The 18,707-nt window shown below is 37.6% G+C and overlaps 1 protein-coding gene across 5 annotated transcripts in view; it reads left to right on the forward strand.

Annotated features, from left to right (window-relative positions):
* DIP2C (disco interacting protein 2 homolog C) overlaps positions 1 to 18,707 on the forward strand; it is a 579,123-nt gene that overhangs the window by 526,346 nt on the left and 34,070 nt on the right. For 2 of the 5 annotated variants that reach the window (XM_074193228.1, XM_074193230.1), the window contains 2 exons: positions 2,586 to 2,615; positions 4,613 to 4,674. In XM_074193228.1, the coding sequence (XP_074049329.1) occupies positions 2,586 to 2,615; positions 4,613 to 4,674 (92 nt within the window). Of the gene's footprint in view, positions 1 to 2,585; positions 2,616 to 4,612; positions 15,897 to 18,707 lie in introns of those variants that run through there. The other 3 variants (XM_074193229.1, XM_074193231.1, XM_074193232.1) reach the window with 2 other exon arrangements.

An 18,707-nucleotide genomic window follows, 5' to 3' on the forward strand; every position in this document is an offset into this window, starting at 1 on the left:
TTCCTGCCACTGATGGCCTCTCTGGCAAGTACTTAATAAGCTAAAGGACATACTATAGAAGGGGACATCATTATTTAAAAATCCCTGGAAGTCTACCTTTGATGAAGTAAACACACATTCTGGTAACAACATCTTAATTTATGTTTGGTAAGTTCAGATTGAGCAGCAATCAAATTTTCTAAAAGTTGGAAATATTGATTTTTTATTTTCTTAGTTTGTGGTTTTTCCAAATGTGTATAAGTTTTTCCTTTGGAAAAAAAAAGATCTTTTTAGGATTACTGCCAATATAAGAGAGTTTCTCACACCCATGCTACATTTACCACATGAATTTTTATTAAAATATTTTGAAAGAAGGGTCCTTATACTTTACTCAATTCAGGTAGAAAGTTGGTTTCCACTCACAAATATTTTCCAGAGCAAACCACCCTGGGCATTCTGACTGCCCTTGCAGCTGGGGAATTTGTGGAAAATATTGACCTAGTTCCAATTCCAGCTTGACTTCAGACAATGTGGACTCTTAGAAGGATGTTATTTAAATAATTATATTCATCTGGAATGTATGCAGTGTGTTTCCCCTCTAGGAATACAAAAGCACATCACACATGCCTTCTTTGTTCTTTCTCTCCTCAATTTTGCCTCAATTTATGGGGAGGCAGTGGGGATGGGGGTGGGAGGTGGGGTATAGTGGCAGGGAGGAGGCTGAAAGGGAGAAAAGAATCATACACTGGCAACCAAAAGACCTAATTTCTCTTCCCTGCCCTGCCACACACTTTCTACCTCTGCCTCTTGGGACCTCAGTGATCTGTACAATGGGTATAAAAAATATTTCCACTACCTACCTCACAAAATTGTTCTGGTCCTTTATAAACTTAGAGAAGGCAGTATGTCCCAGCATAAAATCCATTAATGATTATGAAATTACAGCTTCATTTCCCAACTACAACATTTAACAGATGTGCAGCTATGGTCAAATTACTAAACCTCCCTGAGGAGGAATAGTAACAGTACTTACATTACTCACTTCACAAAAGTGTTGAGAAAAGCAATTTATAAACCTTAAACACTATATAAAAGTGATTTATTATTATGAAGGAAAAAGAAATTAAGAATCAAAGGAGTTGTTATGACTTATAGGGGATTTTAGATAAAGATTTGAAAGGATCCTTAGAGCTCATTAGTCTGATTTCCTCATTATAAAGATAAGAAAACAGAGGTCCATGGAAGTTAAGTGACTTATCCAAGGTCACATTAGCAGTCAATATCAAAGCTGGGATTTGAATTCATGTCCTCTGTCTCCAGAGCCAAAGCTTTTCTCCTATCCATTATGTATTATATCTAGAAAATAGAACCTAATTCTTCTGAAACTCAGTCCCAGGGTACTTTTACCTAGACAATGCTTCTGTTAGTATTTGGAAAGTCAGTGAAGGAGATAAGCAGAAGCCTTCCCTCCAGTTTAGTTTACTATTAAATTAGGTACCAGAATTCAAGTTTGAGATAGCTTATGGGTATTTTTGGTAGTTTTAATTATAGAGAATTTATATCAGTGGAGCTAGAGTTAAGCTATCCCAAAGAGCAATACGGATTCTCATACATGTTTTAATCTATTTCTGGAAGGAGTGAAAATATGACTAGAGTAGTAGGTTGCTCTGGCATCTTGTGCATAGGTGCTACCTGCTTTGTTTAGGTCATTCTATCATGATAATGATTTGATAGATGCAAATATGAACTTACTAGTAAATGTAAGGACATGGAGGAAGGAGATGTTGAGTACAGAGGCAATGAGAAAATATTAGAGGGAAGGGAGAAACATGTCTTCTGGTGCTAGGTCAGAGGTTGGGCATGAAGAGAAATTGTGTATAAATGACTCTGTTAAGAGTCATGTGCCAAGGAGGTATACAATGCAAAAAAGAAGTGGCATAAAGCTTTGATTTCACAAACAAATCCAGCAAGAGTAGAATCTGTATCGCTCCTTACATTTTTCTCTGTGTTGATTTGAGATCTTGCTTCAATACTGCTAAGTTACGGTAGTATGCCTAGGTTTATTGCTATAGAGACAAAAGACCATTGCTAGCATCTTTTAGCGTAACAAGTTTGAATTGTCATTTCAGTTATTTAAGAGATTAAATACCTGGACCAATACAATTCAAACCCCATTTCTTGTGGGGGAAGAAAATCCCCCAAAAAGCTTCCTAAAATGAAATCATCCACTAACATTGTGTTTATGTCTTTAAAAATCACTTAGCTGTTTGTCCATGGTATTTGTTTATTACCATCCCTTCTGTTGCTCTACTACTAAGATATTGACATCTCATTTTAATTTTTTTTAACCTTTAGTGGTACGTGGTTAATTTTTAAAATTTCTGTATTTGACATTGTTTTTGTTCTTTTTTTATTCTGTTCCCTGCTTTTTGCATCTTCCTCCTTCCCTTCCCACTTTTACTTCCCATTTTACTTGTTTGGCTATATGGGGGATTTTTTATGTTTTTTGTTTTCTTTTTGGTTTGTGGTCTGTTTGGTTTCTGTTTTTGGTCTTGTGTTCTCTTCTTTCCCTCTCTCCTCATGTCCTTGCTATCCTGCCGCTATAGCCTCACAGGCTGGGGAAGCTGGCTGACCAGGTAGGGGATTTTCCTGTTCCCTCAATAGTAATACCTACCTTATCAGCTCCCAACAGTGGGACAGACTAGAAGTTGAGTCTGGAGATTGAGGGGTTTAAAGACCCCTTGGTGCAACAGTGCAGATGACCCAGGGCTGTTTAATCTGCTCAAACCTCATCAAACATTTCACCTTTGTGATAAATGCTCCACTTCCATTGAACATAACCAATGGTGTGTGTTAATCTCATCTTCCATCACTTTTGCTGTTAGACCCCTTTCGTGTTTGTTTTCAAAATTGGCTGAGTCCTAGAAAATCTGTCAACAGAAATACCTTTTCTTCCCCCCATTTCCATTCTACAATCAATAAAGCATGTTGCATTATTTGAAACCTCTAACTAGTTCTCCACTCAGCACTAGTCTGTTACACAGCTGAGTATATCTAAATAGATATGCCAAGACATCTGCCCAATTGGACTGCTCCTTGTATTATATATTAGTGTAATCTTCACACTAGAAGCTAACCTGCATGTGCTGCTCCTTAGATCTTTCCATCTTGGTGTTGGGTTCTTGATGAGAAGCATTGTTAAGTAAATAGAGTAATTTAGTTTACTTGTCTACTTTTGATATGGAATTTGATTTTCCCCTGGAGAATGAGTGTAGTTCTACAACTAAAATGTCAGCTGATATTTCCATAGTCAAAAAATGGTAATGAATCAGACCATCGTTTATCAGAAAAGTGGTCATATTAGAAGATCTCCACTGATGGGAAACTTGTTACTCTCTTAGGTATTCCATTTCATCTAATATTAAGCTGATATGTTGGCCTTTATCTGGTCTTTAAGGTCAAGCAGAAAAAGTCTAACCCCTCTCCCACATGATAGCCTTTCAGTTCTTGAAGAAAAATATTTTCCCTACCCCAAGTGTTCTTTTTTTCAATTTAAGCAACTCGTTTTTTTTAACCATAATCATAAGGAAGTTTCATATCACCTCACCATTACCACATTTCTTCCATGGATTCCATATTTGTCTACCACAAAATAACATATATCATCTTCCTTAGTGCCTATGTCGAACTCAAGCTCATCAAACTGAGACTGAATAGACTCACCATCTCATGCTTTGCATTTCTACTTAGTGTACCTATTGCAGAGATTCATGGCACCAGGACAAAGTGTCAGAAGCCATAGGATCTAGCCAAGTTCTCTTTCTAGTTAGACAGCAAAAAAAAAAAATTGCAAGGACCTAATGTTGAGCTGTCATATAATAAGAAACAAAGAAAGCATTCAGGCTCAGAACTAGTGAGGACTCATTCCTGGGTACCAGGACTAGTCAGAAAAAAAAATCTATTTAGATTCCATAATGTCAAATCCACCTGAACAGGGTTGGTGCAGACAACCTCTACCTACTGGATTACAGAGTTGTAGAAGACTTGGAAGGAACAAAATAATTGCTTTTTACATCTTCCTCCTTAATACATGTCAGTTCATGCCATGTGTTCTGCATTAATATCTTGAGCTCTAAACACACCTTATTTTGGTGCATGCAGTAAGAATTTCTCAACAAACCATGCTTCATATTCTTGACAACCTGCTTCTACCACCTAAATGTTTTCTTAAGCAGTCCTAGCTTTTTTTCCTTTGGTAAAACATTTGGCATGCCTCTTATGGTACATTATCTATAACTGTGTCTGAATTGTTTAAGCCTTCTGAAGTATCCACTATTATATTCTTCTTTGAGATCAATCTCTTTTGAAGCTCTAATCATCAGTCTCAAAGGTAACAGGTGCCTCTGGGTAGGTATGGTTTTACACATTTTTTTTAAATCAGAGATTGTAAGTTAGAGTAAACATGTTTCTATAAAAAGTATGCTTAATTGAGTCACATTATATGCTTTTATTTAATTGACTCACCAGTAACCTATAAGTAAAATGTGGAGCACAAAAAATGAACACTCAATAATTAGGCAAATTTCTTTTCTGTTCATAATACCGATTAACTAAAACATGTCCTTATTCACAGGGAACATCTGGACCTGATCCTACCACTGTGTATGTTGATATGAGGGCACTAAGACATGACAGGTATGACGATGTCCTGTTCTTGTTACTTTCCTAACCTTCAGGCACCCAAACAGACAAAAGAATAAAAAAAAAATGAGAGAAATGTAAGAAGCAAATGTTGGTCAATTCAATGGAGAACAGGTATCTCAATAAGATGGAAGAATTGCTGCAAGCTGGGTTTCCTGGTCAGGAGGCAAAATGCTAGTACTTTTAAGCACAGTAAATCTTCACCACATTTTAAGCTTTGGAGTTAACATGCCCAGTGGGAAAATAAACCTCTTGAAAAATGACACATGCTGTACAGATGTACTGCAGATGCTTCTGCATAATAACTAGGGATGATTAAAGCGGCTGAATTGAACAATCTCACCTTATAATCATCACTGACATCTTGATCTGGGCTATTTAAAGTAGCCACTGCTTTGCCCCATGAGAGAATAACAAATTTTGTCCTCTCTCTAATTTTTTCCCCTAAAGAGAGTATCCTTTAAGTAGAAATTGGGCTGCCCCAGCTGTGTGACTTTTACTAAGCATCCCTAGGAGAAGGGTTTAAGAGGTAAATTACCAGCTTATAACTGGAAGAACCTCATATAGGATGGGTTTTTTTTTAATTAATATTGCAGTGAAAGGTCTCCAGAGAGAGAAGGAATAAGGAGGCTACAAGCTGAGGCAACTGGTGCTTGACCCGGAGGCAGAAAGACCTGACTTCAAATCCAGCATCAGACTCTTCCTAGTTATATGATCCTTGGCACTTTGATTTGCTTTAGTTTTCTCAACTGTGATGTTTGTCCGAAGAGGGCCATGTCATCATATGATATGACTTGCATGATTATGGTTATTCTATGGGAGTATTGTGCAAAAACATCCTTCTCCCTTGCCTTTACCAGAACCATTTCACTCCATGATCTGATTTGATATGGGGACAACAGTAACACTTAACTGCCCCACTGTCGAGCTAATATTTGTGCCAGATGTATAGTGAGCATTCTATAAATGTCTATTCGCTTCTCTTCTCTTAGAAAGGAACCTCAGTCCTACAGAATAGAATCCAGTAAATTGCCTTGTGGGAGGTGAAGGTTCTTATCATTTTCATTAAAGGTTTTGGAGTAGTGTTTCTTTTTTATTAAGTCGTGGTAGAAAAGGTCATATATTGTTCCTACTGTCTGATTATTATTAGCAGAAACATTTCCTAATATGTTAAGTGCTGATTTAGTGCAGACACTAGAAAAGATGTTCACCAGAGCTCTTTGGTATTTCAGACAGAAGAGAATTTTATAGTGGAAAGGGAATTTAGAAATCATAGTCTGTCTCCCTCGGTTTATAGGCAAAGAAACTGAAGCCAAAAGGATTTGTGGCTTGCCCTAGGTCCATTACTATTCCGGTGTAGGATTTGTCCTGTGGTAATCCAATGCCTCAATTCTAAATTATCCACAGTGACAAAAGGGGAGTGATGACAGAGTATTCCAGGCAGCAGATCATTCAAACATCTCTTACATTCTGCTTTGAAATGCGGTTCTTATTTTTTTTCTTCAGGAATTCTAACCTTCCTAGTTTGGTGTAGTTTAAAATGAGTTTGCATTCTTTTTTACTCACTCTAGCTGGACTAAAGTATGGTGACTCAGGTTACTCAGAGAAATGAGCTCAGAGTTAAAAATCTCCTGTAGATTATCTGTAAAGTGAATTGCATACAGATAACTGAATCACCTGTATTTGTGATTTCCTTAATTTTTGAATGACAGATTTAATGTGTGTGTGTGTGTGTGTGTGTGTGTGTGTGTGTGTGTGTGTGTGTTTTCTCAGAGTCACAGGATTGTGGATTCTGAGGCCACTTAATTTGAGCTCCTCATTTTACAGATGAGGCCCACAAAGGTTAAGTTACTGGCTCAAGGTCACATTAAGTAGAAAAAAGTAGGGCTTGAAGTCAGGACTTCTGAGTCCAAATTTCAGACTCTCCACTGTGGTACCCTGACATCATTAAAAGAAAAAAAAAGATAAAACAAAACAAAACCCAAACTCTTCTTTCACTTGATGTTTGTTGGTAAGTGGCCAACCACAATTCATTCTTGTAAATTGAAAGATTTCTTTGTATTGAGTTCCTGACATTGAAAGATTATTTTTGGCCCTCTATCACTTCAACTAAGGTACACAGAAATTAAAGTGTTATAAAATTTAAGGCTTTAAACATTCAAATTTTCTATTGTGTAAACTAGATGAAAATTATTTAGTAAAGTAAGTCACATTTAGATGTTCTGATTCTCCATAGAATTTTTCAAATGTTTTTTTCTGTGATCACAATAATATTCATAAAGCAACAAAAGCCATGAAACAAGCCATGCCATGCCTAATCAGCCCTCGATTTAAAAAAAAAAAAGAATTTAAATTTCATTCAAATAAAGTTAAGGGATCTTCATTAATTGGGGTAGTTTTGGGCAATCAGTGTATTGCTTTAATTTACCTCAGCTACCAATTATTAGGACAGTGGAAAGAAGAGCATAGACTCTAGAGTAAAGGATCTAGGTTAAAATTCCATTTCTGATGCTTACTACTTATGTGACCTGAGGCAAATCAAGTACTATCCTGGGATCTCAGTTTTGTTCTTCTGTGCAATGAGGCAACTGATCTGACTTTGAAGACCCTTCCATCTCCAGACCTATGCTTGTCTGTTGCTGCCACAGCAATTATAGTCAAGTTCTATTTGGATTACTTCCCTTCCATTAAAAAAAGAAAGATGCATATGATCTGTACTGGGACCTCACTATCACATTACTTTCTTTCTCTGTAATGGGATTAGGCACCTGCTAGGACCAATTTGACCCAAGGATCAGAAGACCTAGTTTCTAGGCTTCCTTCTAGGCCTTATTAGCTGTGTGATCACTGGCAAAGAGTCTCAGATGCCTCATGGGACCACTAGGAATAACAGTATTTGTATTCAACTCAGTCATCTACTATATAGAAAGCACTCTACTGGTTGCTTTATAGAGTGGTTATGAGGAAAACAATTGTAAACGTTGTTCTATATAAATGTGAGCTGTAATTACTATTTTTATTATCAAGGAGATTTAGTTACTGATGTACTAAAAGGACTTGGGTATAAGGCAGTTTCCCATGTAAAGCAATCTCAAGTGTTTCTTATGCGATTCAGTTCTATTTATATTGAAGCACTAAAAATACATGACTAAAATCCAGGAACAAAAAATAATGTCAAAGACTCTGTAGATTCAGAAGAACTCAACCCTCCCTGAAACACAGTTCAGAAACAAGTAGGATTTTTTAAAAAATCCAACAAGAAAACCACTCAGTTCCTAAGCCTCTGCACCTGCAGCCTTGAGTAACTCTCCTTTAAAAAGTCAATACTATCTCATTAAAGCACATATGTCTCAGTGACTCACATGTAGCCCTATGTGTATCATAAGCCCTTGAGGTGAGAAAAAAATTAATGCATTAAGACAGTACTGATAAAGATAGCCAACCTTTGGAGCACTAGGAAAAAGACTTCCCTTTTCAAGCATCTGACCCTATGGTGGCATAAATGAAATGGATCTTTTCTATACTCTTAGATTAAGCAGTTTATTGTGAAGGAATACCAGTCAGGCAGCTTATAGGAAATAACTCCTCTGACTACATTTCCTTCTTCTAGGAAGATGGCTTACTAAGCTCATCACAAAAACACAAACTAGTTCATTTGTGGAGCAAAAATCATTCAGTCAAAAACATTATTAAGCAATTTTTCTAAATGTCATACTCTCTGTTAGGCACTGAAGATACAAAGGTGAAACACTGTTTGGACTATCTGGATGGAGCAGAAAATATATACAAATATAGGTAACATACAAAATAATAGTGCAAGAGGGACTAGCATCTGAGGAACAGGAAAGGCTTCATCTAAATGGGGGCACCTGAGTTGAACCTTAGAGAAGAGGAAAAAATCCACTCCCCATAGAGATGGAGGCAGAATAGGATTTTATCCATGCTCCTAATGATGAGGACCTAGAAGGATCTGTGTTCACAGGGAAGCTAATCTGCTGCCGGTGAGTGGTTCCATACTGATGATGTTATACTAGGCTTGCAAGATTGGCCAGGTTCCCAAAATACATCTTTCTGGTGATGAATCCCTCTTTTAGCTCGTGGGACTCTCAGAAAACAGAGACCTCTGATATGCAGAGCCTCCGCAGCTAAGATGCTCCTGGCTGTGTTATAGCTTTTCCACATCCAGATCACTGTGTACTAAGATGATGTTCTGAAATAGGAGTAGTTCAAGGTGGTGTGGTGATCCATATCAATAAAGTTGTGGAGTCCATCAAAGAAATCTCTAAACTTTTTCTTCCCATTAGAGGTTTATTCAAGGTGATCATGTTGGGGAGGGTCTACTTATTTCAATTATGTTGCTACTGTTTAAAACATTTCTAGACCTCCTAAACCAGAGTAGATCCACCAACATTTTGAGCACTATCAGCATAGTTTTTAGAATTTTTTAAAATAGAATTTTTGTAGTACTTTAAGGTTTGCAAAAACACTTTACAAATTTTATCTCATGTAATACAATAATCTTCAAGGTAGGTATAATTATTATTTCCCATTTTATAGCTGAGGAAACCGAGGCACAAGGTTAAGCAATTTGCTCATGGATTTGAACTCATAAGTTCTTCACTCCAGCTCCAAGCTATTGTGTACGGTACCCAGCTGCCCAGAGAGAGTAATAGACTCCCAAGGTGACTACTTTGAGAGTGCTAACATTAATATGGATATAAGAGTATTTCAGTGTTTGCTTTTAAACAATTTAATATTACCCATAATTATACATTCATACAAAAACCTATGTCATTCTACAAACATTTTGAGTAGCACCTACCATGTAAAAGGCACTAAATCAGAACAATCAAAAAAAATTAAACAAATCTCATCCTCAAGGAACTTACCTTCTACTTGGATGGTGGGATAGAAGTAAATAGAAAGTTTATACAAAGTAATACAAAATAATTTTCTTAGTGAGAGGACTAATAACTTAAGAAATCAAGATAGGCTTTATGGAGGAGATAACAGTTGAACTATGTTTTAAAGAAAGCTAGAAATTCCAAGAGGTTGATGTAACGAAGAAGTATATTTCAGTCATGGGGGAACTCCCATACAAAGGCAAGAGGCAGGAATTTCATATACAAAGAATATCTAGCAGGTTGGGTATAAGGAATTAATTTATAAATGAGCTTAAGGCTATAGGTGAGTCTAGTCAATGTTTCTATATGGGCTGGTTTATGAAAAACAGGTTGTTTTTTTTTTTCTTTTACATTGATAACACTGTAGAATGTAAGCACTGTGAAGACAGGGAGTCTGGATGACTTACAGAGAGCAAGAACTTAATAAACACTTGTTGAATTGAATGTTGCTAGTGTATTTCTTTGACTGCTGATGCCAGAGTAGTGGCATGTGATCCATGGTAGTGTGGGAAGGTTTGGGAGCACTTGGAAACTTTTAAATAGTTTTCTTTCATGCCTGCCAAAAACTGTTTGGCCGCTCGGCTCGTCAGTTTATGGCTCTCTTAGAGATCTGTTCGGGAGGCTTAGCTACACTCCTGTGTGCACGCATCCTCATCTCTTAAGCATGGCCTTGGGATCATCAGTCTGTGGCTGTTAATGTACTCATGATAAAGGCTGTTCTTTCATCAGCTCACAGTTCAAGTTGTTTTCAGAGGCTTATTGAAAGGAATAAATACAGCAGAAGAAACCAAATAATCCAAATAGGAGAGGTACATGTAGGAACAAATCACAAACAACAAAGCATTATTTATAATGGAAAACTATGCATTCTTAATTGAGTCATTAACAAGATCCTCTATTAGTTCAAAGGTTCCTTCAGTCTGCGACTTGGACCTTCTTCTCTGCCCTCTCTAAAAAAGATAATAATGGAAGAATTCTGCTGGGGTCTAGAAAATAAGTGTAGAGCCTCTTCACACAATTAGCTTATTTCTCCCTCAGTTAATCAGTCAGTAAGCATTGTTAAGTGCTTTCTATGTATGAAGCTTTGGAGCTATAAATAAAGGCAGAAAGTCCTTGAGTTCTAAGTCCCTCACACCTCTCCACTCACCTATACAACTCCACCTACCCATCTAGGATCAATCCCTGGCTCTGGAGGGGGGTCTTGAGCACATCTCACATGGCTGCAAAGTATACAGATGAAATGCTTGCTACCATTTTCCCTTTCTCAAGAACCTGGAAATCCAGTTAAAATTGAAGACTTTATGGGAATAGGTGAAGAGAATCTACAGGGAGAAAAACTATGGTACCTCAGGCAGGTCAAAGGATTTTAAAAGGCTGATATGGAAGAGAGATGGACATCTACTCTGATCACATGAGAAATTAGGAAAATTATTATTACTAAAACTGGCACATAGTAGGCACTTAATTAATGCTTGTTTCCTTCCTTTCTTCTTACCCTGAAAGGAATATCCTAAAATCTGCTTCCTCCTCCATTTTTTGCATTCCCTTTGCAAGAGTTGGATGATACAACAAAAGCCATCTAAGCAGAATTCCTTCCTTTTACTGATGAGAAAATTGAGGTCCATAGAAACGAAATTGTTTGCCTTAGAAAGAGGTAACGACAGAGCTGGAATTCAAACCCAGGTTTCCAGACAACAAATCCAGAGTTCTTTTCACATTACATGCTGCCTCCCACATACTTAAAGACCATTATTTCATTCTAATTAGTTTTAACTGAAGACAAATCCTTCCTTTCCTCTCTCTCTCCAGATAGTCCTCACTTCCTACTTAGCTAAAAATTAGAATTCTGCTCAGGTAGCAGACTTTCCTCCATCCAGAGACTGAGAGAGAGAGAGAGAGAGTAAGAAAGAAAATGAGAGAGAGAGAGAGAGAGAGAGAGAGAGAGATTGGAGTGGGGGAAGGGGGGAATGACTTGTATTCTGTCTCTCTGGCAGGTTAAATCCAATCTATGTCAGCATGTCATGAGAAACAAGTCAGCCAGTATTTATTAAGTGCCTATTGGGTTCCAGGCACTGTATGCTATGGGGAAAGGAAAAGAACAGGTAGAACAGAAGAACCTTTTGGAGAGGTTGAGGGAAGGAAGGGTTCCAGTGCTATATGTATTCTTTGCTATTTCTTTCATCTTGTTAAAAAAAAAGAAAGATCATTATTGTCTTTCAGTGCTTTAACTGTTTGAATTCTGCCATAAGGATTAATTACTTTTGCTTTTGGCTTCTTGGTATATTCACTTGGGAGCCCCAGGGCACCTGTCCAATTAACACTTCATTAACCTGCAGAAACTTAATTTGTCAATATTAGTGTGCTCACTCCCTTCAAAACAAGATAATGTGTCATTGTAGAAACACACTGTCAAATAAACCCCACCATCTGATTAGCTTTTTCTACCTAAATTTTGCATTTTGTTTTTATTTCCAACTTCTCCCTCTTCCCCACCTTACCCCCAGAATCACAGTGTCTGAGTTTCTTTCTGAGCATTTGAATTTGTAGCAGGTTGCCATGGAGAGTATTTTTGCCTCCTGTAATGGAATTTATGAGGGTATGAATTCTCACTGCTGCTAGAATAAATCTAGTTCCCACATACACAAGAGGGAAAAAATGATGAAAATGTTTTGAGGGTATTAGGAAATAACTGTGAAGTTTAAGAAATATACTTTGTGATATGTTCATTTCAAATGTACCCTTGGCTCACCAGACTACTTCTATGGTTGACCTTCCTTAAAACATTCAAGCTTTTCTAGGCTTTATGTGAGAGAGGGAAAAGAAGTTTCTGTCTATAAGTTAGTCTTTTGGCAGTGAACCCCACCCACACCCACCTCCTCTTCTGAATAGACTGTTTACATCTCCCCAAGCCCATCCTCTTTTTCTAATGCACTGTTGATAAGGTAACTAAAGAAAGAAAGCTTATTAGGACTCCTCATTACAGGGAATCCAATCCAAAGTCATGAACTCTATTTACAGAGGATAGTCAAAGAAGCAAAGGATAAGATTAGGCAGAAGAGATTTTGAAGAGACTGGTAGTATGGACTGTAAGCATGCCAATGTAGCACTAGTCATTTCGTCAACAAACAGCAGAGGGAAAGAGGAATTAGTCATGCCAGCAGAATTTAACATGAAAGGCAGTAATAATTTGGTGGTGTGATCCTGTCCTCCTTATACTAGAATTAATAGATCTATAAAAATCATTGGTTTATAATTCTAGTTATGGAGCAGAGACTGATTCTTGTTCTCTTCAAGAAATAGTCTGCCACCAACACCTCTTTATGTCCAATGAGATTCCATGATGACATTTTTTATTTTCTTGTGCACTGATGATCTCACACAGCTTCACACAAATAAAATGTAAGTTCTTAAAGGGTTCTTAAGGGTGGTGCACTGACTTTGGAGTCAAGAGGACAGGAGTTCAACTCTCACTTCATACACTTGACACTTACTAGCTGTGTGATTTTGGACAAGTCATTTAACTCTGATTGCTTTGCATCCAGGACCATTTTCAGTCGTCCTGATCCATATCTGGCCACTGGCCCCAGATGGCTCCAGAGGAGAAAGTGAGGCTGGTGACCATAGCTCCCCCTCACTCAAATCCAAACCATGTGCTTGTCATAGCATTTTATGATGTCATAGTCTTAAAGATCAAAGGACAAACATTTTTATGTTTCTGTGCATCAATGCCTAAACTTTGCCAAACCCACAGTCACTTGACAATGGTGAAGCATTGTGGAACAGAGAAAAGTACAATGACTCAAGCAATGGTCAGTCCAGGGCAGTACACTGAATATTCTCAATATCCTTCTTTCCAATGCCATGTCTCTCTTCATAAAGCCTATGACCTCATTAATTTTTTTTGGCTGCCATGTCAAACTGTCAACTCCTATTAACCCCGAAATGTTTTTTGGACCTCAGATCCAAATCCTTTTCAGCCTAATCATTCTCTACTTGCCTCCCTATTTTATAATGTTGATATTTTGAGCGCAAGTGTAGTAATTCCTATTAAATTTTATCAGATTGATTTGGCCCAAAATTCTGTTCTGTCAAAAATCTAATTAGTATATCAGACATCCATCCCTTCCAGCTTGATATAAACAACATATTTTATAAAGATACTATTAATTCATCTGAATTATAGAAAAAGATGGTAAACTGCAGAGAATTTACAATAAAGTAATGATCGGAGCTTCCTCCATGACTTTTTATTGGTTATTTTCCAGGGCTAGAATGTACTCCACTTTCCCCTTCACTTTCTAGGAGGATTCCTAGCTGTTTAGATGTTTGCATGTTCTTTCCCCTCCCTAGTAAAATGTAAGATTGCAGAGGGCAGGGGTTAGTTTTTCTTTTGTCTCTTTACCCAATGCTTTGTATAGTAAACTACACAGAGTAGAAGCTTTATAAATTTAATTAGATTGAACTAGATGTATTCTGTGCAAGATGCTTCAGTTGGCATACATATCCAATTGTTTGATATCCTCTAAACCTTAACCAGTCCCAGTGTCACCAAAGGGTCTTCCTAGTCTCAATGATTTCTTTTTCCTAATGCATTTAGAGTCAGAAAGAGTATTTTCTGCTATTTTTAAATATAAATTTCTAATAGCTACATATGTATTTTAATATATTTTGTTCTGTCTTATATTTTCTTTTGTTTTTGTTTTTTGTTTTTACAAGGCAACGGGGTTATTTGACTTGCCAAACCCAAGGTCACACAGCTAGGTAATTATTAAGTGTCTGAGGCTGGATTTGAACTCAGGTCCTCCTGTTTCTAGGGCTGGAGCTCTATCCACTGTGCCTTCAAGGTGCCCTGTTGTCTTCTATTTTCTAATTCCTTCATATTTGTAAGTTTTCTCTTTCCAGCTATGACAGGGATCTTGATTTCTTTTGAAGGCTACATAGTCCCCAGGATGGTGTTTTCTCACCAAGCATAAAATAAATACTTCTCAGTTTGACACGCTTTTATTTGTGGGGAGAGGAGCTAGGGAGAGTTCCAGAGGAATTTCTTATTAGGAGGGTTGGAACTTGTAAATCTAATTGGACACATGGATAGGAGATCATCAGATTTAGAGTTGAAAGGGATCTTATAAATGAAGCTAGGATGCTACATTTATAACAATGGACCTCCAGACCCAGGTCTCCACATGATTCTGAAACTTCTTGATACTTCCCAGGTTCTTGGTGGTTTTTTGAGTCATCATTGTTGGGGTATTGGGGGCTCTAAGCTAAACTTTATGCATACATAAAGTACAAAAGCCAAAAGCTTTTACTTACAACAACAAGGTAAATAGCAAGGAGCTGGTAAATATTCAGAAATGTGGGCAAACTAGTTATGCTGGGAAACATTCATAAAGGACCAAGGTATGTTCTGTAGGAGTGATGTGTTTTTTCCATTACTCTCAACCAATTCCTAGGGTCAGAAGGACTCAAACAGACCAAATCTTTCCTTAAAATGAAGGGACAAAGCCTTCCCTTCACCCAGTTTGAAAATGTACTTCTTGAATTGAGCTTATGTATGAAGGCCAAAAATAAATGATAGAGTAGGAGTTTTGTCATGGACCATAAAACAGCTTTGTCGTACCCAGCCACTGGCCCTTCCAGGGTCACAGCCAAATTTGCACAGAACACAGGGTCTCTGTCTGGAAGCCCAAATTTGAGAATTTCTTCAGAGAGTCAATGAGGGGAAAACCCAACTGGCAGTTTTCCTATTTCTTATCCAGTAGTGCACAGGGACCACTTACCTTTCAAATCTCTTTGCTTCTTTTTTCAGGTGATGCCAGTTCTCCTTTCTCAGTTTCTTTGTTCTGTTTTCTCATTCCTTTCTCACAGTGTGTATGATTAGGCAAGTCATTTCTCCTCCATGTTATTCTTTAACCTGCAGGAGAAGAAGGCTGGGGTAGATGATCTCTTAGGAATTCTTTGCAGCTCTCCATTCTGTAATTCTGGCCTTTGTTATTTGAGGCAGAAGCAGATTGTAAAAGATAAAAGACAAGACTGGGATTCAGGGACTAGAATCTAGTCTCAGCTCTCCTGTTTACAGTGTGACTTTGTACAAACTATGGAACCTCTTCAGTTGGCTTATCTATACAGTTTAGTTCAATCCACAGACACTTATTAAACACCTTGTGTGTATAGAGCATTGTGCTAGGCTACTTCAGAAAAGATATGGTGCCCACCCTCGTGGAACTTTCAGTCTAGTGGGGATATATAATTCATATATAAACAGGATAGAAATCTATCTTACTCTAAAGGAAACAAGGAGAGGAAAGGGATGGGAGGAAAGGGGACAAGGGAGGGGTGGGGTGTAGATGATAGAAGAGAGGAAAGATTGTGGGAGAGGGCCAGATACAACATACTTTTGAGAAGGAACAGAGTGAAAGGAGAAAGAGAATAGAATAAATGGAGTTGGGGAGGAATGGGATGGAAGAAAATACAGCTAGCAATAGTGGGGGGAAATGTGGAAGCAACTTTTTTGATGTACTTATGATAAAGAATGAGATCCTTCCCAAAGAGAGACCTGATGGTATCTGCATACAGATTGAAGCACAGTCTCTCATTTTATTTTTCTTGAGGTTTCTCTACTTTTGTGGAAGGGGAGGATTATGTTTACTTTTACAATGAGACTTGTGAAAAAAATGAATAAATTAAAAATAAATAAAAGAATTTTACAAAGTAAAATGATGCTTAAGTACATCAGAGCAGTACAAGCAAAGTACTAATGTGAATCTGAATGAAGGTAAAAACCATTACTGACACAGAGGCCACTGATGGCTTTCTGGAAGGAGGTAAAGTATAGAACGAGTAATTCAGTTTGACTGGAATATAGAGTACTTGGAGAAAAATCTGGTGCCAGACTGTGGAAGGCCTTCCATGCATAGAAGTTCAAACTGTGATTCATAGGCAATGGGAGGCCAAGAAAGGTTTTTGAGCAAAATGCTTACAGAACCATATTTTCATTTGATTCAGAGAAGACTGGAAGCCTATTTGGAGGCTTTTATCATTGGCCAGGTACATGTCTGAAATGATTTTTAAAGTCCTGTGCCAGAATACGTGCAGGGAGGATGTGAGGAAAATCTTATGGAGTTCATGGGTCTGTAGTTCTATTGTCATTAATATTGTTAAGTGACAATATGAGATAAAGGCAAGAAAAGTTTCAAAGATAACACTAAAGTTTCAACCATGAGGAAAGTGTTGTTTTTGTTGTTGTTGAGTCATTTCAATCATGTCCTACTTTTTGTGATGTCCATTTGGGTTTTTCTTAGTAAAGACACTGGAATGGTTTGTCATTTCCTTCTCCAGCTCATTTTACACATGAGGAAACTGAGTTAAAGAAGGTTAAGTGACTGCCCAGAGTCTTGAATTTAGGAAGTGTCCAAGGCCTCAATTGAACTCAGAAAGATGAGTCTTCCTGATTCTCAACTTAGAGCTCTATCCTCTGTACTACCTAACTGCACCTAGCTGTACAGAAAAAAAGGAGCAAATTCAGGAAGTGAGATGACAAGCTCATCTTAGGACATGTTTAATTTGAGATATTTATGGAACATCTAAGTGAGATATCCTATAGGCTATTTGATATATGAGTCTTAAACTTGGGAGAATGGAGTATAATGAATGTAGACATAATCATTGATTTGAGGAGACTGGAGAAAGTTGCCAAGGGAAGGGAGGGAGGTATATATACACCTACATATATGATTATATGTATTGTGTATATTACATGTGTAATATAATGTATATTATATTATAGAATTGTAAGGAGAAGAGATTTGGGTCAAGGTTAAAAACCCACTTTAGGCAAGTGAAAAGAAGGTGAAGTTAAAGAAGTTAGAGAACCAAGAATCATATGGTGTCCTAAGAGACAGAAAAAGGTACTCAGGAGTAAATAGAAAAAAAAGAAAAAATTCATTTAAAAATAAAGAAATTGAACCAAATAAACCCTTCTGTCTCTAAAATTCAGGGACTTCATTTTTCTGACTCTGATAGGTCAAAGAAGTGAATAGAAAGGTTTTCCATCAGAGGCTGGACATGTCAAGGATGCTATGGGGGAGATTCAGGTTTCAATTAAGGAGTGACTCAAGTAACCAGTGGTTTCAGTTTTATACTGGAAGTTTTTCTCCCATCCTTTACCAGATTCATAGTAGATGTATTAGTTCACACTTAGTAGGTTTTAGTAGTAATGTCTATCAAGAAACCAAGTAAAGAATGTAAGATAACACCTAATGTTCATGGTTCCTACTTAATGTTTTCCAGGCCAGGGTTTTTTTTTCCAAGTTGATTCTCTATCATTCAGGAAAAGTTAGTGCCTGAAAGGAATTTTCTTTTCCTATTTATATAAAATCACCCAGCATGGAAAGCTGTGTGTTTCTCAGTACCTGCAAACCCATCTGAGTGTAATGATTATAAAGCAACATGCATCCCCTATAGCATCAACCTAAAAGTCCTCAGGAGAAAACTCTCCCAGGGTCTTTCTTTATGAAAGCAATGAAGCTTCTCTTCTTATGGCCTTTCCCTGTGGTTATCAGCAAGACACTACATGATTCCTCCAATATCCTTAATAACTGGAAACCTGCACAAACCCGTTAATGTCTTTGGTGAGTGTTTTTTCCCTTTGCCTGAATTTTATTCCCACTGATTCTTTTTCAGGTCTCTCTTTCTCTATTCTTCCTCCTTCCCCCTCTCAAGTCCCCTTTCCTTTTTCACTTGGGACCAAAGTTTTTCCCTCAAACATTTGTGTATTATTCAGCAAAGGGCCTGGAGCCTAGTCGCTTTCCCTTTAGGAATTAGGTTGGTATCACTTTGTCACTCATCCAGTCAGTCTTCACTGGTCAGTTATTTTTAGCTAGAGAAGAAAGGGAAAGAGTTCAAATGTTAATTTTTGGTTTTGCTTTTGCTTTTTAAGGTGCTCTGTTAATTGTGCACACATACACAGACACCCCCTCCCAAATTTTGAATCTTCCATTATTTGAAGTAGTAAGGGTGGGGTGGGATATTGGGGAGAACACTAGCCTGTCAGTTCTCTTGAGGAAAGGTCTCTCTGGGGAAAACTAGCCCCTCTAGAAGCTGCTTTGCATGAAAGGTCTCATT

The sequence above is a fragment of the Macrotis lagotis genome, chromosome 7, assembly GCF_037893015.1.
Source record: "Macrotis lagotis isolate mMagLag1 chromosome 7, bilby.v1.9.chrom.fasta, whole genome shotgun sequence".
In the NCBI taxonomy this organism is placed as follows: domain Eukaryota; kingdom Metazoa; phylum Chordata; class Mammalia; order Peramelemorphia; family Peramelidae; genus Macrotis; species Macrotis lagotis.